We start from the raw sequence: 25,633 nt of genomic DNA, 5'->3' as shown, positions 1-25,633 counted from the left end.
GATCGCCACGGCAACGGCTAACCGAGCGGCTGATAAGTTCAGCAGATGGAGAAAAGCTGACGTTGGTGACTCCCTTTGGAAAATATTGAGATATTATTTAAATGTCCTTAAGTCCCATAAGAATGATTTTTCAAAAAAACATGGACATCCACTTCGATCGCGGACAGATCGGACGTCAAATGACGTCAATGGCGGCCAATGAAGTATCTTTTTACAACGAAGCGGCTAGGAAAGAACAAGGCAATGCGGGAAAAGTTGTGAATGTACACCGGTATGTGCTGAAATGAGGAATTTTCACACCTAATTACACACACTAAGGTGTGCTCGACGTGTAGCCAGTAGACGCTCAATGAATGATGACCCTGCACCAGGAAAGGGGAGGAAGTCGAGGGAGGAAGTCGAGGGAGGCCCGGGCGGCCGGGAAGGAGAAAAATGCGTTAAGGGAAAATCACAAATCTGCATTTGTGGCCATTTAGCAGAAAGATAAATGGCAAGTCTGCTTCCCGTTGAGAAGGAAAAACGCAGGCGAGGGGGGAAAAGTCCACGTGCGTGGAGGCGGCCATTTCAAGTCGGGCGCCGATAAGAAACGGAGAAAGGAGAAGACCGGGAGCATCATCATGGAGCGTTGACATTCCTGGCCGAGTAGATCAGCTGGCCTGAGCAGAAAGACAAACATGGCGGAGGAAACCGCGTCTAGACGGCTCTCACGCACACACTCGCACAGAAGCTGCGGCGACCTGCGAGCGTGGACAATGAAGGGGAGCGGCGCCAAAAACATAAAGGAAAATAGCACATGAAGAGGTGAAAGTTGGAAAAATTAGCGCAAGGGGTGGTTCGACTACGCATGGTACATGAATCCATACATTGGGTTCGTGCGTGCAATATTAGGCCATCGTGATTGGGGGAAAAGACAAGAAAAACGACAAAAAAGTTGTAAATCTCTTGTTTTGAAGGGCACAGAAACATGCATTTAGCACAAGTGCCCTTATAGGCTGAAGGTTGCAACATTAAATCAACAATGCCCCCTACTGACCAATTCCTACTCTATAGAAAACTGTCCTTTATTTGAACTAATTACACATTTAATTAATCATCCCTTGATGCTTTTTTAAAACTCAGGTTCTGAAGATTGATACAAACCGGCCCATGCTACACGAGTACCCACTTTAAAGATGATTGGTTTCAAGTGGGATTTTAAAGTTAGTGTCCACAAGAAGAATAACAATAACAGAACATCTATTTTTGTTGTTCAGATCCCAATCAAAAGCTTTAAATTTAAACAAATAAAGAGACTGGTGGCCTTTTATATAAGAACAAGATTTGTGTTGATGATAACTTGGAGTAGCATTCAGTCGCTCGCGCTTGACTAATCCTCTTTTGAGGTATTTAAAGAAAAAAAAATCCAATAAGACGAGGACATTTCTTTTTCCCTCCCTGGCTTAGGTTGAAATGGAAATCCGCAGAGCTTAAAATGAAACTCCTGCTAGGCGTCCAGTCTCCTCGAGGACAGCAAGATTGGGTTGACGGCTCTTTAATAAACGCAGATGACTCAAACTTTTGCATTCGATACAAATGCGGGTTGTTTGTCATCCTTTTGCGTGTGAGTCACTTTCCTCATTAGCGGGAAAACCAATGAGTCGCATGGTGAGATGAAGCCAAAACGCTCGAGTTGGCGCCAACGTTACCGAACATGCCATGTGAAAAAAATATATCTAAAAATGCATTGAGTTCACATGACGACTGACCTTGAGTGGCATCAGATGAGATTTCTCCTGTGACAGCCATCTTGAACCGCCACTTGACCCCTGGCTATGCACGAGCGTGCGTGGCTTCCTTGCGGTGATTGACGGGTCAAACGGCCTGTGCGTTGGCTGCTAATTGCTCTCATGTAAGGCGGCAATTTCCACTACCTGGAGAGGGAAATAGACAGAAAATAGACTTCCTGTGACACCGCAGCAGCATTTTCTTTGAATAAAACTTGAAATTGACCAACTGGTAGTAAATCATTGTGTTTTATTCAGTGCCATCGACGGATACGGATTGGCCGTCTGTCGACGTCGATGGCAACCAATGAGTCAAAACGGCCGAACAAAGGTGAAGCAAACGGAGCGTTCACGCTACGATCCGTTTAATAGAAAAAAATGCTGTTTGATGTACACATCATACATGATAATGAACTGAAAGCGCACCACGGGGCGCCAAGCAATCTAGTATGGGCCAAAACCTCGCCAAGTCGACGGGAAGACGGCGTCGAGGGGGATCAAAGAGTGGTCTTCATATTATCCAGGCTCCTTTGATGAGTCGCAGCTCAGAATTTACCACCTGTGATCCTATATGCCTTCCCATACGATCCACGAATGTTATTCTAGGGAGGCAAAAGTTTATTTCAACAATGAAGGTGACTCGAAGGCTTTACAAGCAAGTGAACTTGACAGGTTTCACCGGATTTGTCCAAAGCCTGCATTTATCTGGGTTACGCGTGGGTTTGGGAAGTCCTGGGTGTGGTCTGGATGATTGTCAATTGGATTTGCTTAGACCGCAAACATGTCTTGATCATTTAAGATTGAAACATGGATTGCAGTTAGAAGTCATGCCTGAATGATTTCTGTGTGAATCAGAACGTGTGACTCACTGGTTGAGGATCGACAACAATAAATCAAGCCTAATATGAAGTTGGGAAGCTTCCATGAGGTCACATTTGGATTCTGTGTAAAGTTTCGGGAAGAAAATGAGTAGAAAAGGTCAAATTTGCTCCAGGTAGCTGTTTTAGAATTTTTTTTTTCTACTTGATTGTGGGGCGGAGACACTAGGGAGCTAACTATTTATATTCAACATCAAAAAGTCAAATTTCCATAAGACTGTATTGCATCTTGTCTTTGAGTTGAACTTCTTGAACAAAAATAATACTTCAAAAAGGAAACACATTCTTGCACTTAAAAAAGTAACAACAAAGATTGCTGGCTCCACATGGCAGTGCACTAACCAAAAAGAATCAAAGTTGAAGGATTTTGCGGTAGTTGTGCGTGTGATGGCATCTTCAAAGAGTACCTAAAATACATCATGTGCTATCTAAAAAAAATGCTGCTTATCTTTACAAAGGTCACAAAATTCCCAGCTAATTTCAATGTGAGGTATAGATTGACTTCATTAAATGTACAAAGTAAATTGAACATTTCAACTTTTACTGGAGTGCTGTGACCCGGATTCGAACCGGGGTTGCTGCGGCCACAACGCAGAGTACTAGCCACTATACGATCACAGCTGATGAAGATGCTGAAACAAATTCCTCAACATATAATATCTGAAGTATGTTACGTGAAATTTCAGAAAGCAGGCAAATTGTGAGGATGAAGGCTTCAAGACGGGCTTCTTGTCTTGAACGACATAAATGGAAGATATCAATAATCATGATTGCCGTGACCCGGATTCGGACCGGGGTTGCTGCGGCCACAACGCAGAGTACTAACCACTATACGATCACGGCTGACAAAGATGACAACTCGAATTCCTTGACATATAGTATCTAAAGTACTTTATGTGAAATTTAAGAAAGCAGGGATTTTGTGAGGTATAGAGGAAGGATTCAAGATGGACTTCTTGTCTTGAACTACATAAATGTGAGATATCAACATTCATGAACGCTGTGACCCGAACTCGGACCGGGGTTGCTGCGGCCACAACACAGAGTACTAAGCACTATACGATCACAGCTGATGGAGATGCAAAATCGAATTCCTCAATATATAGTATCTGAAATAGGTTACATGAAATTTCAGAAATCAGGCATTTTGTGAGGTATCGATGAATGATTCAAAATGGGATTCTAATCTTGATTGACATAAATGATTGACTGCCATGACCCGGATTTGGACCGGGGTTGCTGTGGCCACAACGCAGAGTACTAACCACTATACGATCACGGCTGATGAAGATGCTGAAACGAATTTCTCAACATATAGTATATGAAGTATGTTACGTGAAATTTCAGAAAGCAGGCAAATTGTGAGGATGAAGGCTTCAAGATGGGCTTCTTGTCTTGAACGACATAAATGGTAGATAACAACATTCATGATTGCCGTGACCCGGATTTGAACCGGGGTTGAACCGGGGTTGCTGCGGCCACAACGCAGAGTACTAACCACTGTACGATCACGGCTGATGGAGATGCTGAATCGAATTCCTCTGAATCGAATTCCTCAACATATACTATCTGAAATATGTCATGTGAAATTTCAGAAATCAGGCATTTTGTGAGATATAGATGAAGGCTTCAAGATGGGTTTCTTGTCTTGAACAAATAAATGGAAGATAACAACATTCATGATTGCCGTGACCCGGATTTGAACCGGAGTTGCTGCGGCCACAACGCAGAGTACTAACCACTATACGATCACGGCTGATGAAGATGGAAACTCAAATTCCTCAACATATAGTAACTGAAATATGTCATGTGAAAATTCAGAAATCAGGCATTTTGTGAGATATAGATGAAGGCTTCAAGATGGGCTTCTTGTCTTGAATGACATAAATTGAAGATATCAACCTTCATGACTGCCGTGACCCGGATTCGGACCGGGGTTGCTGCGGCCACAACGCAGAGTACTAACCACTATACGATCACGGCTGATGAAGGTGTCACTTCGAATACCTCAACATATAGTATCCGAAAATGTGAAAATTCAGAAATCAGGCATTTTTGTGAGGTACCGATGAAGGCTTCAAGATTCACTTCTCTTCTTGAACAATATAAATAGAAGATTTCAACATTCATGATTGCCGCGACCCGGATTCGGACCGGGGTTGCTGCGGCCACAACACAGAGTACTAACCACTATACGATCACGGCTGATGAGGATACCAAATCAAATTCCTCAACATATACTATCTGAAGTATGTTACGTGAAATTTCAGAAAGCAGGCAAATTGTGAGGATAATGGCTTCAAGATGGGCTTCTTGTCTTGAACAACATAAATGCAAGATATCAACATTCATGATTGCCGTGACCCGGATTCGGACCGGGGTTGCTGCGGCCACAACGCAGAGTACTAACCTCTATACTATCACGGCTGATGAAGATTCTAAATCGAATTCCTTGACATATAGTATCTGAAATATGTCATGTGAAATTTCAGAAATCAGGCATTTTGTGAGGTATCGATGAAGGCTTCAAGATGGGCTTCTTGTCTTGAACGATATAAATGGAAGATATCAACCTTCATGACTGCCGTGACATGGATTCGGACTGAGGTTGCTGCGGTCACAACGCAGAGTACTAACCACTATATGATCACGGTTGATGAAGACATCAATTTGAATTCCTCAAAATATAGTATCTGAAATATGCCATGTGAAATTTCAGAAAGCAGGCAAATTGTGAGGATGAATGCTTCAAGATGGACTTCTTGTCTTGAACGACATAAATGCAATATATAAATACTCAAGACTGCCGTGACACGGATTCGGACAGGGGTTGCTGCAACCGCAACGCAGAGTACTAACCACTATACGATCACGGCTGATGAAGACATCAATTCGAATTCCTCACCATATAGTATCAGAAATACTTACATTTCAGAAAAAGCTACAATCTTGGGTATATTTTTGATATACTTGGCATCTGAACAGGTTCATGTTAGGGCAGAGACAGAGAAAAGCCTAAAATCCATTCTACCTGCGGACCCTGTGTCGGCATTTATTAGCACGCCAATTACAGAATCACCTCTGTTCCGAGTGTGAACAATGTCAGTCCCCTAATTTCCATGATCAATTTATATCTCTCGGCAGTCGCTACTATGTGTCTTAGCGTGACAAATAGCTTGTCACTCTGAAGGGCAAGACTCTAGTAAGACTGAGTAAAAGTACAAGATATGTGTCTCACTTGAAGAGGGAAAGCTATTCTCTCATTGACGCCAAGAGACGCCCAATCTGTTGGAACTGGAAGAGGGTTAAAGGCATCAAAGGCTCACTCCAAGGTTCTCCCAAACAATATTTGAAACATTTATCTGGAAACTTGATGTCTACACCTAAAGCAGGATTAGAGAATATTCCAAAATTGCCGTTAACATGAATGCTGGCCGTCTCGGTCTGGCCTCCACGTGCAGAAACCATCTGGTGAATCTGTACCTCTAACCAAGTTGTGGTTAGAAGTACAAATTCTTAGTCCTTGTAGCCTACTGAGCTGGATTTGCTTCAAGTCAGTGTTTTACATTTTTCACTTCTACTCACAGACGGGAGTTGAATCCACATTCAGTGATTTTGGCACCTTCTGTTTATAATCGATACCCTGGCCTAAGGCGAATACATGCCAAGCTGGACAAAAAGTGTTTGCGACTTCTTCCTGAATTCCTGATTTACTTGTGGTGCTCTAGTGGCTCGCAGCAAGTTTGAATTCCTTGGCAGCCCGTGTCGTCGTGTTTTAACTGTCAGCTACACCCTATAAAAAATATATCAATAAATAAAGAGCAAAATTGATGAGCTGGCTGGCTGAAAGAGATGAACAGAGGGCACTCTTGAAATGTTGTTGATGTACAGCCATCTTTGCTGTTCCCAACTTAGAAGGAAGCTCTTCAGATTTATTATGCCTCTGACTAGGCCTAAAGACAAACTCAGCAATGTAGCAACAAGGACAAGAAAAAGGTTAACAGAAGCCACATATTAAAACAAAAATGAAAGACTACAACCAAAAAATCCTGTGGCCGGCTTGATTATTAAATTCCCACCATTAACCTAGGTAGTACTACACTGAAGTTGACCCACTTTCAATTTCATATTTCGACTCATCTCACGCTAAAAACAACGAGTCTCAACTACCGTTTTGCATGGAGTCATACGCCCTTTTGCCGGATGACAGTGGGACTTTGCAACATTTATCACGTGGCACTAAACACTCATACTGGTCTGAATGAATCCGTGAATGGCTGTGTTGTTTCTCGAGCATCTTACTCAGCATGCAACACATCCTCCGAGCAGAGTCTGCAACGTATTTTTTTATCTCAAGCCACACATTCGCTGTCACGTGCAAACCGCCAGGGGTTTTTTTTGGACATGGCATTCACCAGCGGGACGCCCCCAGAGAGTGCCTCTCTTCTGGGTTTTGTGGCGCCGCGACAACATTACGGTGGGTCCACTACTCCCCACCAGAGACGGGGGACTCTTGTTATTGGGTCCACTAAGAGGCAGCCCGCCATCTAGCCGGGAAAATGCAAAGAAAACAAGACGGTCTTCATCATGAATTATGCTGACGCTTCTCAGCGCAGGAGGGAATTCCCTCAGGCGTCTTTCATCTGACTTTTCAGCACCACTATATAGATGGCATCACATAGGGAAACCACATAATACAGTGAGACACAACACAACACAACGATCAGAAGACGTCAATGGTCAAATGACGTCAACTGATTAAATAATCATTTATCGTCTGCGTGACGGCAACCTCACGAGAAAAAGTATCGCAATCTTCCAGTACACTTTAGCCAAGCACAATAATAGACTGACCTACAAGTAGATGTTAGATGATAATAGACATACTATAAATCGAATTTACCGCATCACGCCCACTTTGCCTCGCATCGGCTTGACGGTATAGATTGTACACGTCAAGGTGCGACGGCTTTTCTAATTTGATCACACTGTATCGTGAGGGAACCGCATAGAGGCTGCAAAAAGGATGGAAAAATGCTCCTTTTTCTGGAGCCCTGTGCGTAGGTCCACAGTGCCATCCGGTGGATGTCAACGTGTCGGAAGAGAGAACGGGTGATCCTCATCATTCAACAGCTGCTTACTAGTCAAACGTATGAACGTTGTGTTGAGGATGACCATCAGCGTGCAGGTGCAGAAACCCGGGACGCTGTCTGTCAAAATGGTGACACTACACGACTGTGACAGGACTCTGTTCATCCGACACAGTTTGCGTGTTGCGTTCAGGCACATCCCAACAAGTCAGGCTCCTCTTTTTGAGAGAAATCATGCTGCTTGTCCCCGTGCTAGTGCGCTGGTGTCAAAGTCAAGGCAGTGGGCCATTTCTGGCCCTCCACTTTTCTTTGTGTGCACCGTGAAAATAAGAGAGGTCATGTTTTTGCTAAAGTAAAATTTCTGTACTCCACAATGATTAATGGGATGTATTTACAGATTTGTCTTTTTTTTTTTAAAATAAAAGATTAAATAAAAACTTACAGTTGTCTGTCTCTTTGTGCTCCGTGATTGCCTGCCCACCAATTCAGTGCCGTAGCCAATCCCAGCCAACAGCTACAGCACCCCCTGCAAACCATGAGTGGATAAGCGTTATGGAAAATGAATGAATGAACATAAAACTTGCAACTTGTTTTTTGTTCCCAAGTAAAAATCAAAACAATTCACATGGATTATGAAAATGTTCAGTTTTATCGCATTTTTCTGTTTCTAGAAAATGAAAAAAAAGGTAAAAATAAAAATGTACTGTTAACTGTCTTATTTAAATCCAAAAATCAAGAGTAAAAAAAATCATGAAGAAATAAAAGAAAAATATCATTACAAATAATATTCTGTTGTGGATTGTATTACATTGTGCAGGTGTGTTGCCTATTGACCAAACTGACACACACTTTTGCCTTTTCCTTACCGGCACCAGCTTGCCCTGAGCTGATAAACTTTATCAAGCGGCACACACCTGCAACGGTAGGCAATGGCGCTTGCCACCACCTCTTACTATGAGTGAGTGGGTGTGTGTGTGTGTGCTAGGGGACGCAGAAGTGCTGTTAGAGGGCCCGAGGTGGCAATAATACACTCCTGGTTTGAGTGCACGACACACATCACTGCACGCTCACAAACTCTGTGGTGTGCGTGTATTGGTGTGTGAGTCTTGGGGGCAAGCTCAAATTTATCGCATGTCGCCATCTAAATCCACTAATAAATGTATTCTGTATTGAGCGCTTGAAGATGGTCGGAGTTCCGGATCTGGAGCAAATGACTTTTTTGGCACGCCTTTGTTAGACTTTAGTCTAAGTGGATTGGACGTCAATTACCGTCTTTGGCTGGGAATGGGTTGAATGTGTACCTACCACCACTTTTTTTTTACGAGCAGTCACTTTTTAAATGTCCGATTTACATGTTGTTATTTTTCACAATCAATATTCTCTTACTTTTTTTTAAAATAATAATAAGGCAGAAAAAATGTGTAAATATTCCTTTTTTAAAGTTTTTTTTCTTTTTAAAGGGAATAAAAGGGTGTGGAACTAGTATTTTTTTACTTTAAAAGAGTTTGAAATATAAAAACAAAAACGCACAGCGGACTACAGAAAACATACTTGATTTTTTTTTACAAGAAACACGAAGTCAATGCTGCGTGTGACCTCCAACCTTTTTGAGTTTGAGACCTGTGCCTTAAATATGCATTTTCTTCAGGCAAGAAACGACTTTTAAGCGTCGGATTTACAGCGCGACGTCATTTTCTTTGACTGCCAATTGGAACGCATTGGACGCGAATTGCCGTCAGCGTCATTTCTGCACTACCCGTCAGAATCCAAAGAAAGGAAGAAGACAATCGGTATCATCGGCGCTTTGGAAAACTTCTCCAAGAGCGTTCCCGAACGGGTCGAAGATGAACGCGGCCCGGCCACTTTTGGCACTTTGTCATGCCGGCCGTCAGTCACTCCATCAGCGCCGAGATGGCGCGCGAGCGTCGCGTGGAGGCTGAGGCCCCATCAATCACACTCTTGTCAGGCTTGTTTGTTTTGGATGGATTACACGCATGCACAAACACACGCAAAACACTCTGGGCCACGCGGGCCCGGACGATGGAGTCGGGCCTAAATGAACGTCTCCTCCAGCTCATTTGAGAGGGAGAATATTTGCGGCCACGTGTTCTCGGAGCATCGAGTGCTTGGATTCGGAAATAAAAGAAGATATTTCAAAAGCAGAGGGACTTTTTTGTCCACGGCAATCCAATTCAAAAGTGTCGTCACCTGGCAGACGTCGTTCGTGTCCCGTTTTGTAGTCTGGCTGTGTCACAGAAGTATCAATTGGTTCCTCTGGTGGTGCCACAGTGCCTCTCCCTGGTGAAGCAATAAAAAAGCAGCTGTTAAAAATGTGCGCCTTGGCTGTAATTACCGCTACAGATAAGTTTTGTTAATAAAGCAGGCCGAGGCTCGACGGGGAATGGAAAACCTCAAGCGAAATATTTGGACCTGAACACATTTCCCTTCTCGGAGCGAGCCGACGTGGAAATTGTATTTTGTTGGTGGAAAGGTTGATGAACGGGACGGACAGATGGATGGGAGAGGGGAAACGATTGCGATCACCTGAAGGAGAAGGTGAAAGAAAGAAACCCCCCCAACAAAAAAAACGTGCATCTTGTGAAGAAAGCTCCCATGCTGAGTTGAAAAGCGGCGCTGTACGACCGAATGGGGATGCATACTAATTCCGACACCTTGATGTCTATGGGAAGGACAAGGCGTATATTTTGAAAAGTATCCGTGACACACAAACGTGAAGGGCTTTCTTACTTTGAGTAGCCATTAGTGGAGAGGATTATCTTTCCTTCAAATGATGGTGAAATGTTCACCGTCTAAAACAAGTGTCAAAGTGGCGGCCCGGGGGCCAAATCTGGCCCGCCGCATCATTTTGTGTGGCCCGGGAAAGTAAATCATGAGTGCCGAGTTTCTGTTTTAGGATCAAATTAAAATGAAGAGTATAGATGTATATTACATTTCCTGATTTTCCCCCTTTTAAATCAATAATTGTAATTTTTTTATTCATTTTTTTCTGTGTTTTTAGTTAAAAAAATCATTTTGTAAAATCTAAAAATATATTTAAAAAAAGCTAAAATAAACATTGTTTTAAATCTATAAAAAAACTGAATATTCAGGGATTTTAATCCAGTTCTTTTAATCCATTTATTTAAAAAAATCTAAATATTATATCTAAAATGGTCCGGCCCACGTGAAATCGAGTTGACGTTAATGCGGCCCGCGAACCAACCCGAGTCTGACACCCTTGGTCTAAATAATTACAAACGTATCATTAAAATCCCAGCCCCAAAATTCCTACATACGCCAACAGGTAAACTACTGCAGCTACTTGACCAATTGGCATCTTTTCTCCAGGCTTTTTGCTCAATTGATCACCTGAGTGCGTCTTTAACGGCAAAGGTTTGATGTTCCTTCACGCTTGATTTTTGGTCCTTATTTTCAAAGAGATTAAAAGCAGATCGCGGCGCGCCCGGCCCGTTCCCGTAGCGAGACGTGCGGACACGGTGTGCTCGGCTGAAATTGAACTGTCATGGCCAGAATGGGCACTTTGATCATTTCCTGTTGGCGGTGACGGCAAAGGAGAAGGACGAGTTGAGCGGAAAGGAAAAAGGCGTGCTGGAAAAGGCTGGACAAAGAAGGTGAATAGATGGCAGGATGGGGAAGGGAATGCAAATGAAAGCAGGAAATGCACTTCTGAAAAGAATTGAAAAAGAAAAAAAAAATCAAAGGGTAAAACTATGAAAGGGGCGACAAAAGAGTGAAGAAGGGCCGAAAGAAACTTGGGGCGAGCGGACAAAAGGGACGGGCGGCTGATGGAGGATGAGGGATGAAAGCCTCCTTTCAGCTCCGCCACCGGGATGTGCTCGCGTGGCACGCCACTTACCCACAATCCACGGCGTGAGATGACTTCCCAGAATTCCTTTCATCTCCGAATCGCGCTCCGTCAGGAAGGAGCCCCGGGAGGGAGACCCTAACACGTGGACACACACAAGTGGCAAATACATTATTGTGGCAAATGGGCAGGGGTCAGACTTTCTTTCCATGCTTTCGCCACACTTTAAACACCAAATTCAATGTTTGTTTTTGGCAAAATTGAACTCCTCAATTCACTTCAATAGAGTTCCTTGGCAGCAAAATGGCAAAAAAGCACTATTTCCATCTCTAGATCAAGGGTGTCAGACTCGGGTTGGTTCGCGGGCTGCTTTAACGTCAACTTGATTTCACGTGGGCCGGACCATTTTAGATATAATATTTAGTTGTTTTTTATAGATGGATTAAAAGAACTGGATTAAAAGCCCTGTTCAGTTTTTTATGGATCTAAAACAATGTTTATTTGAGCTTTTTTATATATATTTTTAGATTTTACAAAAGGATTTTTTAACTAAAAACACAGAAAAAATGGATTAAAAAATGACCATTATTGATTTAAAAAGGGGGAAAATCAGGAAATTTAATATACATCTATACTCTTCATTTTAATTTGATCCTAAAACAGAAAGTCGGCACTCATGATTGACTTTCTCGGGCCGCACAAAATGATGCGGTGGGCCAGATTTGGCCCCCGGGCCGCCACTTTGACACACGTGGTCTAGATGAAGCACCTCAATTCATTTTATTCGACTATACTGGGATCAAAATGTCACAAAATGGTGACAAGACACAACTTTTGCCTGAATGAAACGCTTCAATTCACTCAAAATGATCGAGAGAGAGCACTACCAATTTTGGCAATATTTTCCACGACTTTTCAAAAATGTGAGGGGCAACAAACTGAGTGACATTTTGCAATAGTTACATTTTTATCGTAATCCCATTCAGTGCCATCGATACCAGTAGCCGTCCAATCTATAATTTTGAATAAATTCTTCTTGAGCGCAACAGGCGTCCAATCCATTTGGCACGGGATGATTTCAAAATGGATTGGATGCCTACTAACGAAAATCATCTCAATTGACATCAGGAGGGTGAAAAGAGTCCTACGATTGGACGCCAGGTCAAGTCTACGTCTGGCACCTTGGAGGACGGCAGAAGGGCATCCGACTAACTTTTCAACTCGCTCAATCACCCAGCGACGGATAACGGGACGCCCGAGAGAGAGAAAAATAATGACGACGGCGACAAGGCGAGACGGATGGCGAGAGGTTAAAGATTCCGATAGACGGACGAGAGAGCGACGCGACGGAGGGCCAGGCGCTAGGGATTAAAAAGAATGGCGCGGCCTCGCCAGGGCGGCGGCGTTGTTTAATCATTGGGAAACAAGACGGCGGGGAAAGGGCCAAAATGGCGGCGGGTAAATGAGGGATGAGTGACAGATTCCACCAGTCGAGAGATGTGCGGAATGAGAATGAAGGGAAAGCTAAGGAGGATGTACGGCGCTCTTTATTCCTTACAATGAAGGTAGAAAGGAGAGACATTTTTAAAGATTTGAAACTATATCACTCATAAAAAAAGTCATTAATGAGGATTGTCCAACCTCTTCACACTTTCCAAAAAAGTTGGAGAATCTAAATCAGAAATGGGCTAACTTTTGTCCCTTTAGTGCACGTGTGTCAAAGTGGCGGCCCGGGGGCCAAATCTGGCCTGCCGCATCATTTTGTGTGGCCCGGGAAAGTCAATCATGAGTGGCAACTTTCTGTTTTAGAATCAAATTAAAATGAAGAGTATAGATGTATATTACATTTCCTGATTTTCACCCTTTTAAATCAATAAATGTAATTTTTTAATCCATTTTTTTCTGTGTTTTTAGTTCAAAAATCATTTTGTAAAATATAAAAATATTAAAAAAGCTAAAATAAACATTGTTTTAAATCTATAAAAAAACTGAATATTCAGGGTTTTTAATCCAGTTCTTTTAATCCATTTATTTAAAAAAATCTAAATATTATATCTAAAATGGTCCGGCCCACGTGAAATCAAGTTGACGTTAAAGCGGCCCGCGAACCAACCCGAGTCTGACACCCCTGATCTAAATGGTTACATTTGTAAATAAGATACTTCAAGTTATTCATGGGCCAAATGTACCTAACCTACCTACGCATTATAGAAAAAAATTAACTGGTGAGCAGTGTTGCACTCATCTTCACAATTTCACGCTATTCTCAAATATTCGCAGAAAAACTCACTTACTTGCTTTTTAGCGCTAAGCCGAATGCCAAGTAACCTGATTAAACGTCTAACTAGTGATGAAGTATTTTAATAATTTCCAATTAGTCCAATTTAATTGGACATCTTTCATCGTCAATGTCACTAAAAGAGTAAAAGCAGATGTTTAATGAACACCATGGCTAAGATCTGACCTTAATGGTCTTCCCAGTTGGGGGAGGTGGCCTAAATCTGAAAAAAGGACGTTTTTATGTGCCTACCAGCTTGAAGCTCGCCATTTGGGCATTTGACTCGGGTATCCGCAGGGGAGGCGGGACGTAGCGAACGGGGTCTTTTAATCACTTTTGACATGTAGATGTGACAAGAGATACGTCATTTGGAGGATTGTGGGGGGGTCGTGCCCTTCTCCGGTCTTTGAAATGCTTCCATTCTCTTCTCATTTTTTACACTCTTGCACTGTTCCTGACATTTTCTCTTCTGCCCACAGGCTTGAGCACCTTAAACCCCCCGCAACCCCCTTTTAGCTCTTTCCCTTACTTTTCAAATTCTCTGTCTTGCTTGGAAATATTCTGGTCAAAGCGGTGAAAATGAAAGATTTTCTATAGCTGGAAAAGGTCGACAAGATGACATGCCAAAAGACAGAAGTGAAGAAGGACTGGAGCGCATGTTAATGCCGTCCGACAAACTCGAGACACAATGCACAGGTTCCCCCAAGTGGCTGCCAAGATAAATTCACGTCTACATCTGGTCTCGAGGACAACTATTCCTTGTTTAAGAATAAGTCGTGATCGGATAGTGGTTAGTACTCTGCATTATGGTCGCAGCAACCCTGGTCCGAATCCAGGTCGTGGCAATCATGAATGTTGAAATCTTTCCTTTAATATTGTTCAAGACAAGAAGCCCATCTTGAAGCCTTCATCTATACCTCACAAAATGCCTGATTTCTGAAATTTCACTTGAAGTATTTCGGATACTATATGCCGAGGAATTCGATTGGGCATTGTCATCAGCCGTGATCGTATAGTGGTTAGTACTCTGCGTTGTGGCCGCAGCAACCCCGGTCCGAATCCGGGTCACGGCAGTCATGAATGTTGATAACTTCCATTTACGTCCTTCTTGAAGCCTTCATCTGTCCCTCACAATATGCCTCATTTCTGAAATTTCATATGACATATTTCAGATACTATATGTTGAGGTATTCGAAGCGACAGCCTCATCAGCCGTGATCGTATAGTGGTCAGTACTCTGCGTTGTGGCCGCAGCAACCCCGGTCCGAATCCGGGTCACGGCAGTCATGAATGTTGATAACTTCCATTTACGTCCTTCTTGAAGCCTTCATCTGTCCCTCACAATATGCCTGATTTCTGAAATTTCATATGACATATTTCAGATACTATATGTTGAGGTATTCGAAGCGACAGCCTCATCAGCCGTGATCGTATAGTGGTCAGTACTCTGCGTTGTGGCCGCAGCAACCCCGGTCCGAATCCGGGTCACGGCAGTCATGATTGTTGATATCTTCCATTATGTCGTTCAAGACAAGAAGTCCATCTTGAAGCCTTCATCAATATCTCACAAAATGCCTGATTTCTGAAATTTCACATGACATATTTCAGTTACTATATGTTGAGGAATTTGAATTTCCATCCTCATCAGCCGTGATCGTATAGTGGTTAGTACTCTGCGTTGTGGCCGCAGCAACCCTGGTCCGACTCTGGGTCACGGCAATCATGATTGTTGATATCTTCCATTTATGTCATTCAAGACTAGAAGCCCATCTTGAAGCCTTCATCTATATTTCACAAAATGCCTGATTTCTGAAATTTCATATGACATATTTCAGATACTATATGTTGAGGTATTCAAAGCGACACCATCAGCAGCCGTGATCGTATAGTGGTTAGTACTCTGCGTTGTGGCCGCAGCAACCCCGGTCCAAATCCGGGTCACGGCAGTAATGATTGTTGATATCTTCCATTTATGTCGTTCAAGACAAGAAGCCCATCTTGAAGCCTTCATCTTTATCTCACAACATGCCTCATTTCTGAAATTTCACATGAAGTATTTCAGATACCATATGTTGGGAAATTCAATTTAGCATCTTCATCAGCTGTGATCGTATAGTGGTTAGTACTCTGCGTTGTGGTCGCAGCAACCCCGGTCCGAATCCGGGTCACGGCAATCATCAATATTGAAATCTTCCTTTTATGTCATTCAAGATTAGAAGTCCATTTTGACTCCTTCATCTTTACCTTACAAAATGCCTGATTTCTGAAATTTCGCATAACATATTTCAGATACCATATGTTGAGGAATTCAATTTTGCATCTTCATCAGCCGTGATCGTATAGTGGTTAGTACTCTGCGTTGTGGCCGCAGCAACCCCGGTCCAATTCCGGGTCACGGCAACAATAAATCTTGAAATCTTCCATTTATATTGTTCAACTCAAGGAGTGAATCTCGAAGCCTTCATCTGTACCTCACAATATGCCTGATTTCTGAAATTTCACGTAAAGTATTTCGGATACTATATGTCGAGGAATTCGAGTAGTAGTATTTACCAGCTGTGATTGTATGGTGGTTAGTACTCTGCATTGCGGCTGCATCAACCCCGGTCCAAACACGGGTCACGGCAGTCATGAATGTAGAAATCTTTCATTTATGTCGTTCAAGACAAGAAGTCCATTTTGAGGCCTTCATCTAAATCTCACAAAATCCTGATTTCTGAAATTTCACGTAACCTATTTCAGATACTATATGTTGAGGAATTTGCTTTAGCATCTTCAACAGCTGTGATCGTATAGTGGTTAGTACTCTGCGTTGTGGCCGCAGCAACCCCAGTTCGAATCTGGGTCACAGCACTCTCTTGTGTTGAAAAGGACTACATATTTAGTACCACAGAAGAAGTTAGTCTTGAAGTCTTCATGGAAACCGAACATTGGACCTTCTTTCTGAAATTTCACATGCAGTATTTCAGATACGATTTGTTGAGGATTTCACTTTGGGGTACCCATGAGCCGTGATCGTATAGTGGTTAGTACTCTGTGTTGTGGCCGCAGCAACCCCGGTTCGAATCCGGGTCACGGCACTCCCCAATGTCTGAAGCTTTTACTTGTTTAGTATCATAAAAGAAGTCAGTCTTGTAGTCTTCATACCTAACGCTGTACCTTCTCTCTTCATATGCAGTATTTCAGATTTTATATCTAAGTACTAATCTTCCATATATATTGTTCAAGACAAGAAGTGAATCTTGAAGCCTACATCTGTACCTCACAATATGCCTGTTTCTGAAATTTCACATAAAGTATTTCGGATACTATATGTTGAGGAATTTGAGTTGGTATCTTCATACGCCATGATTGTATAGGGGCTAGTACTCTGGGTTGTGGCCACAGCAAATCCTGGTTTGAGGCCATGTCATGGCAATCCTGCATGTTGAAATCTTCCATTTACTCGGTTCCAGAAAAGTATCGGCGAAACAAGATTCAATCAAATTCAATGCGCTTTTGTATTATACAAGGTAAAAAATAAATTTAAAAAAATCAGAAAGATACAAGTTGTCTAATTATTGTTCATGTAATTTCTCACATTTTTGTTTCATCCCTTTGAATAGTACTACCATAGTATTTTGGCTCGCCACAATGAATAGTTTAAGAATTGAGGGCTACTTCTGTTGATTGATGCCTGGGTCCCCACAGACACTGGTCTGTCGGACAACAAATCCTCTATGTCACTGTCAGCCGTGATCGTATAGTGGTTAGTACTCTGCGTTGTGGCCGCAGCAACCCCGGTTCGAATCCGGGTCACGGCATTTTGAAAAACAATTTACTGAAAGAAAACTATGATTTGACATTGTTCACCAAGCCGAAGTACTAAGTGACAATACCGTCTTGAAATGGAGTATTAAAACATTTGCAGGTAACACTGAGGAAACATGACATCTTGGCAGTCCCACAAAACAAAAATTGATCCATTCGAGATATATGTTTTAGAGTTGCCTACCTTTCATTTCAGTAATACTACTACTATATAGAAGCAGTTAATAATTTAAACAGCTCGCAGGCTACTGCTTGCAGCAAAATTCCAACATTTTTTGTTCTCATCTACATGTTTCAAACAATAATTTTGGCATCGATTTGAATTGTAATGATGTCAATTATCGCGTCAACAAAGTCCATTTAGTGATCGATCCGTGATAAATATAGATATCACATGTATATTTGGCTAGATGTCTAATGTTTAAATTCGCGGCGTATGTATAGGGCGCCCATCTTGGGGGAGAAGGGGGGGGGGTGTCACCAAGCCAGGAAGTGTGCACCGGAAGTCACGTAAATCCACCTCACCTTACTCACAAAAGCTAACGTGATTTTATGCAGCGGCGAGCAGAGAGGGGTCGCGTTTGCTAGACATTTGGACCCGGAGCCAGGTGGGCTATTAACAAGGACATGTCGCCGTGAATGAAACGACCATCGGACCGTAAAGTGGACACGAGACCAGTCGTCAGCACATGAATGAGCAGCGAGTGTTCCCTTCACTGACAGCCTGACTCTTTCTACACCGCCGATTAGTGTGAATGAAAACAATATCCGCTTCTTTTCTATTATTATTATTTTATGCATGAATGCAAAACGTGCCCTATTGTACTACGGAACCAACTCCTTTATTGCCAGTGACGGCGATGACGTCCGATCAAACTGAACTGGTACGTCTGACAATGAATGATCATGTCTTTTTGCCATTGACGGCCACAGACTGTCAATCCATTTTGACTTAGTAGTTTTTTGTGATCGCATACGTTTTCGTGTCTGGCACCTTGTATGAAAATGTATTTCGCATCTACTCCAGTTTTTCAACTTTGTAGTTTGCAAAAAAACAGGTTTTAAATAGTGATTATTTGTGTGTATGTCAGTACGAAAGTGGGTTAATTTCTACACTCATACAGGCACTTAAAGGTTTCATTTAGGTTATTAAAACTCGAAACAACGACAAAACCAGATGAGCAGGTTCGCCATATTTCCTTGTTTTTGGCATCTAGGTCAACATGTCTTGGTCCCGATGCTAGCCGAGTAGTCACCAAACGGCCGCTATGGTCCTCAAGTCATCATTCACCACCCTGGTGGTGGGTGTTTTTGTCATCTACGTGGCGCACACCTGCTGGGTCATGTACGGCATTGTATATACCACACCCTGCGAGCCACCCGAAGGCACCAGCTGCATCACCCCCTTTTTGGCGACCAATCCCAAACTACAGGTGGGGAATGCGCGATCTTGCTCGCGGGTAGGACATTTTTTTTGTTTAATCGTGATTGCTTGTATGCATCTTCTAGATGAGCATCTACACAGCCCTCCAAGCCAATGCAGAAAGTGGCCACACACTCATCCACAAGGAGGAGAATTTTAACATTAACGAAAAGTTTGAGAGGTCCGCAAGTCCCGGCCGGTTGTCGACAAATTCCTGGTTCCATATAACCCAGCGTCTTGTCTTTTCTAGGGCTATCAACATCTCCTTACCCAAGAAAACGCGCAACAACGGCACCCTGTACGCGCTAGTGTTCGTCCACCGAGCCGGCGTCCACCCGTGGGACGACCCACGGCAGGTGCACGCGGCGGCTCAGCTCACGGCCTACATGGTGCCCAAGCCGCCTGAAATCTCCCTCATATCCGGAGTGGACCAAACTCAGGTGCGTCACCCTCGGTTCAAAAGCCACGGATTGGTTTGGCGATTTAATTCGCGTTCCCACGTTTCGGCAGGAGAAAAAAGTTCTCCAGACCCGACGAGGCGAAGAGGACGGAGAAATTTTAGACCGGCCCGTGTCGCACTGGCGCACCCGCCTGACGCTCAATATAGTCAGCGACCATTTTGTGTTTGACAGGAAACACCTACCGAGTGAAGTGCACCGCTACCTTCAAGTGTAAGGCTAGACCCCCCCCCCAAAAAAATGCTATCTATTATATATAGTATATCTATATATCATTTTTTTCAGGTTTCAGAACGGGAAGAAAATGGTGTACTTACCCCTGCTTTTTATCGACGAACTCAGCAACCGTGTCAAGGATCTCATGGTAAAACACCTTCATTTTTCATGGCGAATCCCATTGAAATCTACCACGAGATGGAGATGACTTTGTGTGTCCGGTAAAGGAAATAAACAGCACCTCCCTGGAACTCCCTCTTACCATCTCTTATGATGCCATTTCCCTGGGGAGACTGAGGTTCTGGATCCACATGCAGGAGGCCGTCTTCCACCTGCAACAGTTTGGTATGAGCCACGTCAATATTCCGTTTTCGCCACGGCGCCTGACGCCGCCGTTTGCCACTTTCAGGCTTCACGGAAAAAGACTCGGATGAGATTAAAGGGATCTTCACCGACACTAACCTGTACTTCCTGGCGCTGACGTTTTCCGTAGCGGCGTTTCACGTGAGTGTCGCCGTGACGACCCCGGAGGTTGTTTCAAAATGGACCGCAATGAATGGTAGAATGTCCCTTTTTTTTAGCTGCTTTTTGACTTTTTGGCCTTCAAGAACGACATCACCTTCTGGAAAGAAAAGAAAAGCATGGTTGGGATGTCGAGCAAAGCAGGTGGGACTCGTTTATTTGACATTGGTCAAATCCATTGCATCGGGTCTAAATCCAAGAAATCCCTTTTTTTTCCTAGTGCTCTGGCGATGTTTCAGCACCATCATCATTTTCCTGTACCTGTTTGACGAGCAGACCAGTCTTCTGGTCCTCATCCCCGCTGGTATCGGCGCTATCATCGAGGTAAAGCAATCTCAGAGATTTGGCGAGTTTGCGAGGAACCAACCACGAACGGGGATGCGGACACATTGGTCTAAGTGGGATTTGTTTTAGGTGTGGAAAGTAAAGAAGGCCTTAAAGATTCAGGTGTTCTGGAAGGGAGTAAGACCGACATTGCGGGTAGGCTCACGGGTAAAAGCGTATTGTTTTACTAGGCTACTTTCCCACTTGTACAATTGAATCCTTCTCGCAGTTTGGCAAGTTAGACGAGTCTGAAAGAAGAACGGGAGAGTACGACACTCAGGTGCGTTTTGGATTAAATGTCGTATTTTGTATGAATTTGATTTATTTTTCCATGCAGCAACATAATGTGATGCTTCCTGTTTTTTTAGGCCATGAAGTACCTATCGTACCTTCTCTATCCGCTGTGCTTGGGAGGGGCTTTGTATGCGCTAATTTTCTTACGATACAAAAGGTGGGGAAGTCACCGCCGTTTTTTTACAGGCGTAACGTAGATGTCAACTCATGGCACGTGTCGTTTGTGTGTTTTGCAGTTGGTACTCGTGGCTCATTAACAGTATGGTGAACGGTAGGTTTGGACCGCCTTCTTTGAGAACGTCTCTTATTTATTGGATTATTTTTTTGGAATGATTTTTTTAGGTGTCTATGCATTCGGATTCCTCTTCATGCTTCCCCAACTGTTTGTCAACTACAAGGTGAGTTTCAAAATTGATTACAAGAGGTGAATATGGATTCATGAATGCAAATTTGGTTCTTTAACAGTTGAAGTCGGTGGCTCACCTCCCGTGGAAGGCTTTTATGTACAAGGTGAGGGTTTTCAGGACAATTTTACTGGAAGGATTACAAAAAAGTATATTTTTAAACTGATTTGTTGCTCGTCAGGCATTTAACACCTTCATCGACGACGTCTTCGCCTTCATCATCACCATGCCGACGTCCCACCGATTGGCCTGTTTCCGTGACGATGTGGTCTTTCTTATTTACCTCTACCAGCGATGGTATGCATACATTGACACGCGAGTGGCTAACTTAACAGAAAACACAGCTAACTCTCCTTATCTTCCTCAGGCTTTACCCAGTGGACAAGACAAGAGTCAATGAATATGGAATTTCATATGACGACAAACCCAAAAGGAAAGCTCAAGGACTAAAAAAGGACAAATGAAGGAACATGACTGTCCTTAATTGTAAGAAGAAAAAAAAGTTTTTTTTTTTAATTGTTTAGTGGTATATTTTTTGTGTCTGATTCTAGACATTTTATTCTGTCGAATCCAATCCGCATATCCCATAATCTATTTTTTTTTCGGTAAATCGATTTTGCGCAAGTATTTGTTGAACAAAGGACAACACTTGGGTGCCAAATGTGAGCCTTTTAGAATGTTTTTGGAGCTTATTTAACACCAGCAGTGTCTCGGAAAGATGTTTTTGAAAGGGCACTGAAGTGGACAGACAAAGTATTACTACATTTGCTTCCCTTAAAATGTTTTAATGCACTTGTTTTTAGTACACCCTCTTAAAAAATGCAGTCTTGCTCTTCTGGTGGCTGGTGTTTTTTTAATTATTTTTAATGATTTTACTTGATATTGTGATTTTTTTGTAATATGGAATAAACTGACTGAATATGCCAAGTGGTTTTATGTTTTTTATCAGTACAAATCAAATTATTCTTCGTGTTATGTTAATGGAACGATGGTATTTTTATGCCTCTGCTTATTTTATTGCAATATCTTTATAATTAAAATGATTCATTATTGAAAATAAAACCTTTAAAACTCTTTGGCTATCAAAACTTTTGTTTTGAGTTGGAGTTTTAAATTGTTTACTGTAAAGTACTGTAGAAATGTTATTGTTTTGTTACCAAGTTGAGTTTCAATAAAGTTTCGGAAGACAAAAAAAGAGTCATCCAATCATCGGTGGTTGTACATATTGACGTCATTTGTCCGTCGCCGCGTGCTATATATACTAAACTCACGCTAGCCTTCTCCCCTTTCCCATTAACAGGAAGTTAACGTGCCTAAGGTGCTCGGTTCTTCACCCGAAGCTAAGGCCCGTAATCCGGCGACTAGCACCGTTTAAATTAGGCATCCGACGCCACAAACGTAAAAACTAACTCCCACAATGGCTTCAGTATCCGAGCTTGCCTGTATTTACTCGGCTCTCATTCTCCACGACGATGAAGTCACTGTCACCGTAAGTGTGCAGCTAGGCACGTTAGCTTTAGCTCAACAATACGTCGTTAATGGCCACGAAACGATGATACTTACAAATTGCTTCATGGTTAATAACATACGAATTTGTCCGGAAGGCGAGAAAAAGACATGCATTTTTTTTTACTCTCAGACAAAGTACTGTTTGCTAATGCTAGGCTAACTTCTGGCATCACACACAAGTAGCCAATCAGCCTACATTCTCTGATTCGAAATTGACTAGTCTTGATGTTTTTGAAAATGAAGCAACTCTTAACTTACCTATCACTGACGGCGATGGACGTCCAATGCAGTCTGATCGAGGGTGATTGGCATCAAGTGGTCGCTGTTAGTCTAAATTCAAAATTAAGATGCATGTTAATAATGGAAATGTGTGTATTTATCAATATTAAAGGCCACACTTGCTGATTTATTATTATTTTTACCTAAAAATAATAATGTCCTATGAAGTATTAATATGATTCCAATTTTATGTTTTTTTAGGAGGACAAGCTGCACGCCCTCATCAAGGCAGCCGGTGTTACCGTGGAGCCTTTCTGGCCCAGCCTCTTCGCCAAGGTATTGTAAAACTTGTATTCTACGATTTAAAGAACACGGTGCAAGATGCTGACCATGTTTACATCTCGTAGGCTCTGTCCAATGTGGATATGGGAAGCCTGATCTGCAACGTCGGCGCCGGTGGTGGTGGAGCCCCGGCCGGAGCCCCCGCAGCTGGAGGAGCGGCCGCCCCAGCAGGAGCTGCCCCAGGTTTGTTTAGTTTTTTTTTATTTAAAGTACGGTCAATAAGTTTATCTTTTGCATTTTTTTTCACCATGTTTTCTCATTTCATCTAGCTGCCAAGGCAGAGGAGAAGAAAGAAGAGAAGAAGGAAGAGTCCGAGGAGTCTGACGACGACATGGGCTTTGGCCTCTTTGATTAAATATGCTGTTTTTCTAAAAACACAATAAAAATGCTACAAAAAAATCCTACTATCTTGACATTTTTATCTTTGTGTTCATCGTAAATATAATATATGAAAATTCTGTGGTTCTATTGCCTATAATATGCGCCCCTCAGAAAAATATTTTGTATTGTTATAGTATACGTATAGTATTCAAAGGATACTCGGCAGGCTTCTCTTGAAAGTCTACTCACTACTACACTCTAGTGGTCCAGATCGGTAAACGAAACACCCACTTATATCCAAAACTAGCGCCCACTTTGGACTGCGGGATGGAAGACCTTTAAATGGAGTCAGAACACGAAAGTATCTTTTCTTATAAATAAACGATATATACTGAGAACTGACCTAGGATCGCATTTTCAGTTTTTCGTGTCTTTGTCAAATAAATCCAAAAAAGCACGTAAATACGAGATCGAAAAGAAAACGCCAATGGTATTCATTAACTTTCATAGTTAATATACCATTTCACAATTCTGCCTCTGTAAGGCAAGTATCTGATTGTGCACATAATGCTTCTCAGGATTTTAAACGTGTGCCCTGGGGAAAGAGTAAAAGTAAGGGCATTGCATTTTGGACTGTAGGATTAAGTAAATTTGGTGTATATAATGATTTTTTTTAAATGCCAAACGATAGAATTCTCGGGGCTATCGAGCTTTATGGAGGAGATCGGGGCAAACTTTTTTCGAATTCGTTTGCTGGCTAATCCAAAAGTACACTGCTCGTTGATCAACGTGTTTTAGAACAAATATTTACGCTTTAAACACGCGGATGTTCGACACAGCCCGATATTTAATACAGAAATATTGAAGGTTATTTTTCCTTACCTTTATTGCAGGTCCTGTGTTTCTGCTTGACGCTGTCCAAATCACAATTTGAGCAGCTGCGTAATTAGTATGGCCATCACGTTGCTTGTCATTCTATACGTGTCCACTAGGTGGCTGTCTCCAAGTCCCAAGGCAGCATTACCAACTGTAAACAGCGCTGATATGTAGGGCTTAGTTCTCTACTTCATCAAATGAATGGATTTCAAAAGAAACCCATCCTTGAGGACACGTTTTATCTTTATCTATTAGTCGGCGTCAATTTCTTATAAAGCACGCGAAAGGTCACCGGTTCGAAACCGAGCGGAAACAAATTTCTTGCTTCAACCTAATGGTGTTGCTGAATCATCTATTCCAACTTTTACAACCTCCTAGACATCATCAGTTTCCGTAGTGTAGTGGTTATCACGTTCGCCTCACACGCGAAAGGTCCCCGGTTCGAAACCGGGCGGAAACATTTCTGTTGCTCCTAACTGCTATTTTGGGTTAAATCATGTATTTTCATTTCTATAAGTTACCAGGTCAACGGCTGAAATTCAACAGTTTCCGTAGTGTAGTGGTTATCACGTTCGCCTCACACGCGAAAGGTCCCCGGTTCGAAACCGGGCGGAAACAACCTTTTGCATCAAACTAGTATTCTTAGCTAGGACTGTATGCTTCTATCTATAATGTAATGGGTCACTCTCCCACTCCCAACAGTTTCCGTAGTGTAGTGGTTATCACGTTCGCCTCACACGCGAAAGGTCCCCGGTTCGAAACCGGGCGGAAACATTCTTTTTATTTCACACTACGTACAATGGTGACCATGCAACTATGTTGACGATGAACCACTAGGTTACGACAACGCCTCAACGGGTTTCCGTAGTGTAGTGGTTATCACGTTCGCCTAACACGCGAAAGGTCCCCGGTTCGAGACCGGGCGGAAACATTTGTTTTCCTACAAACGAGTATCTTTCACTAAATCTTCTATGCTACCTGTACTAGCATGTGTCCTTTGTTTTTCTTTTTCCAGTGCAACATTCACTAAAAAATGCACATTGACGGCAAAGCATAAAAACTAATGTAAAAGCCTAATAA

General features: G+C 42.6%; 3 protein-coding genes and 7 non-coding genes across 11 annotated transcripts in view; 9 read left to right on the top strand and 1 right to left on the bottom strand.

Annotated features, from left to right (window-relative positions):
- Positions 1 to 1,842, bottom strand: part of trps1 (trichorhinophalangeal syndrome I) — a 111,208-nt gene extending 109,366 nt beyond the window's left edge. The window contains exon 1 of the mRNA XM_077591033.1: positions 1,746 to 1,842. The gene's annotated coding sequence lies outside the window, so the exon portion shown is untranslated. The remainder of the gene's footprint in view (positions 1 to 1,745) is intronic.
- A 14,774-nt stretch (positions 1,843 to 16,616) lies between these two features.
- Positions 16,617 to 16,688, top strand: trnah-gug (transfer RNA histidin (anticodon GUG)). Its single transcript has one exon. It is a non-coding gene; the product is annotated as a tRNA-His (tRNA).
- Positions 16,689 to 16,843: 155 nt separating this feature from the next.
- On the top strand, positions 16,844 to 16,915 carry trnah-gug (transfer RNA histidin (anticodon GUG)). Its single transcript has one exon. It is a non-coding gene; the product is annotated as a tRNA-His (tRNA).
- Positions 16,916 to 17,566: 651 nt separating this feature from the next.
- trnah-gug (transfer RNA histidin (anticodon GUG)) lies at positions 17,567 to 17,638 on the top strand. The gene has a single exon. It is a non-coding gene; the product is annotated as a tRNA-His (tRNA).
- Positions 17,639 to 18,139: 501 nt separating this feature from the next.
- On the top strand, positions 18,140 to 22,213 carry clptm1l (CLPTM1 like). Of its 2 annotated transcripts, none has more exons than XM_077590876.1 (18): positions 18,140 to 18,253; positions 18,863 to 19,078; positions 19,155 to 19,249; positions 19,319 to 19,508; positions 19,579 to 19,739; positions 19,812 to 19,890; positions 19,970 to 20,087; positions 20,152 to 20,246; positions 20,324 to 20,408; positions 20,485 to 20,588; positions 20,679 to 20,744; positions 20,818 to 20,868; positions 20,957 to 21,039; positions 21,119 to 21,153; positions 21,225 to 21,280; positions 21,348 to 21,392; positions 21,468 to 21,583; positions 21,654 to 22,213. In XM_077590876.1, exons 2-18 carry the CDS (start codon positions 18,914 to 18,916, stop codon positions 21,748 to 21,750), a joined length of 1,641 nt encoding a protein of 546 aa, XP_077447002.1. In that variant the 5' UTR covers positions 18,140 to 18,253; positions 18,863 to 18,913; the 3' UTR covers positions 21,751 to 22,213. The 2 variants fall into 2 exon arrangements, with proteins under 2 accessions (XP_077447002.1, XP_077447001.1); XM_077590875.1 differs by having other exon boundaries at positions 18,146 to 18,529.
- A 346-nt stretch (positions 22,214 to 22,559) lies between these two features.
- On the top strand, positions 22,560 to 23,760 carry rplp1 (ribosomal protein lateral stalk subunit P1). The gene is made up of 4 exons (XM_077590877.1): positions 22,560 to 22,775; positions 23,276 to 23,350; positions 23,422 to 23,539; positions 23,626 to 23,760. The coding sequence occupies exons 1-4, from the start codon at positions 22,704 to 22,706 to the stop codon at positions 23,709 to 23,711; spliced, it is 351 nt and encodes a 116-aa protein (XP_077447003.1). The 5' UTR covers positions 22,560 to 22,703; the 3' UTR covers positions 23,712 to 23,760.
- Positions 23,761 to 24,940: 1,180 nt separating this feature from the next.
- trnav-cac (transfer RNA valine (anticodon CAC)) lies at positions 24,941 to 25,013 on the top strand. Its single transcript has one exon. It is a non-coding gene; the product is annotated as a tRNA-Val (tRNA).
- Positions 25,014 to 25,098: 85 nt separating this feature from the next.
- On the top strand, positions 25,099 to 25,171 carry trnav-cac (transfer RNA valine (anticodon CAC)). The gene has a single exon. It is a non-coding gene; the product is annotated as a tRNA-Val (tRNA).
- An 83-nt stretch (positions 25,172 to 25,254) lies between these two features.
- Positions 25,255 to 25,327, top strand: trnav-cac (transfer RNA valine (anticodon CAC)). The gene has a single exon. It is a non-coding gene; the product is annotated as a tRNA-Val (tRNA).
- Positions 25,328 to 25,411: 84 nt separating this feature from the next.
- On the top strand, positions 25,412 to 25,484 carry trnav-aac (transfer RNA valine (anticodon AAC)). The gene has a single exon. It is a non-coding gene; the product is annotated as a tRNA-Val (tRNA).
- The last annotated feature ends 149 nt before the right edge of the window (positions 25,485 to 25,633 follow it).

The sequence above is a fragment of the Stigmatopora argus genome, chromosome 21 (assembly GCF_051989625.1).
Source record: "Stigmatopora argus isolate UIUO_Sarg chromosome 21, RoL_Sarg_1.0, whole genome shotgun sequence".
Lineage (NCBI taxonomy): Eukaryota > Metazoa > Chordata > Actinopteri > Syngnathiformes > Syngnathidae > Stigmatopora > Stigmatopora argus.
The sequence above is the reverse complement of the archived record's forward strand: the minus strand, read 5'-3'. Positions and strand labels throughout refer to the sequence as shown.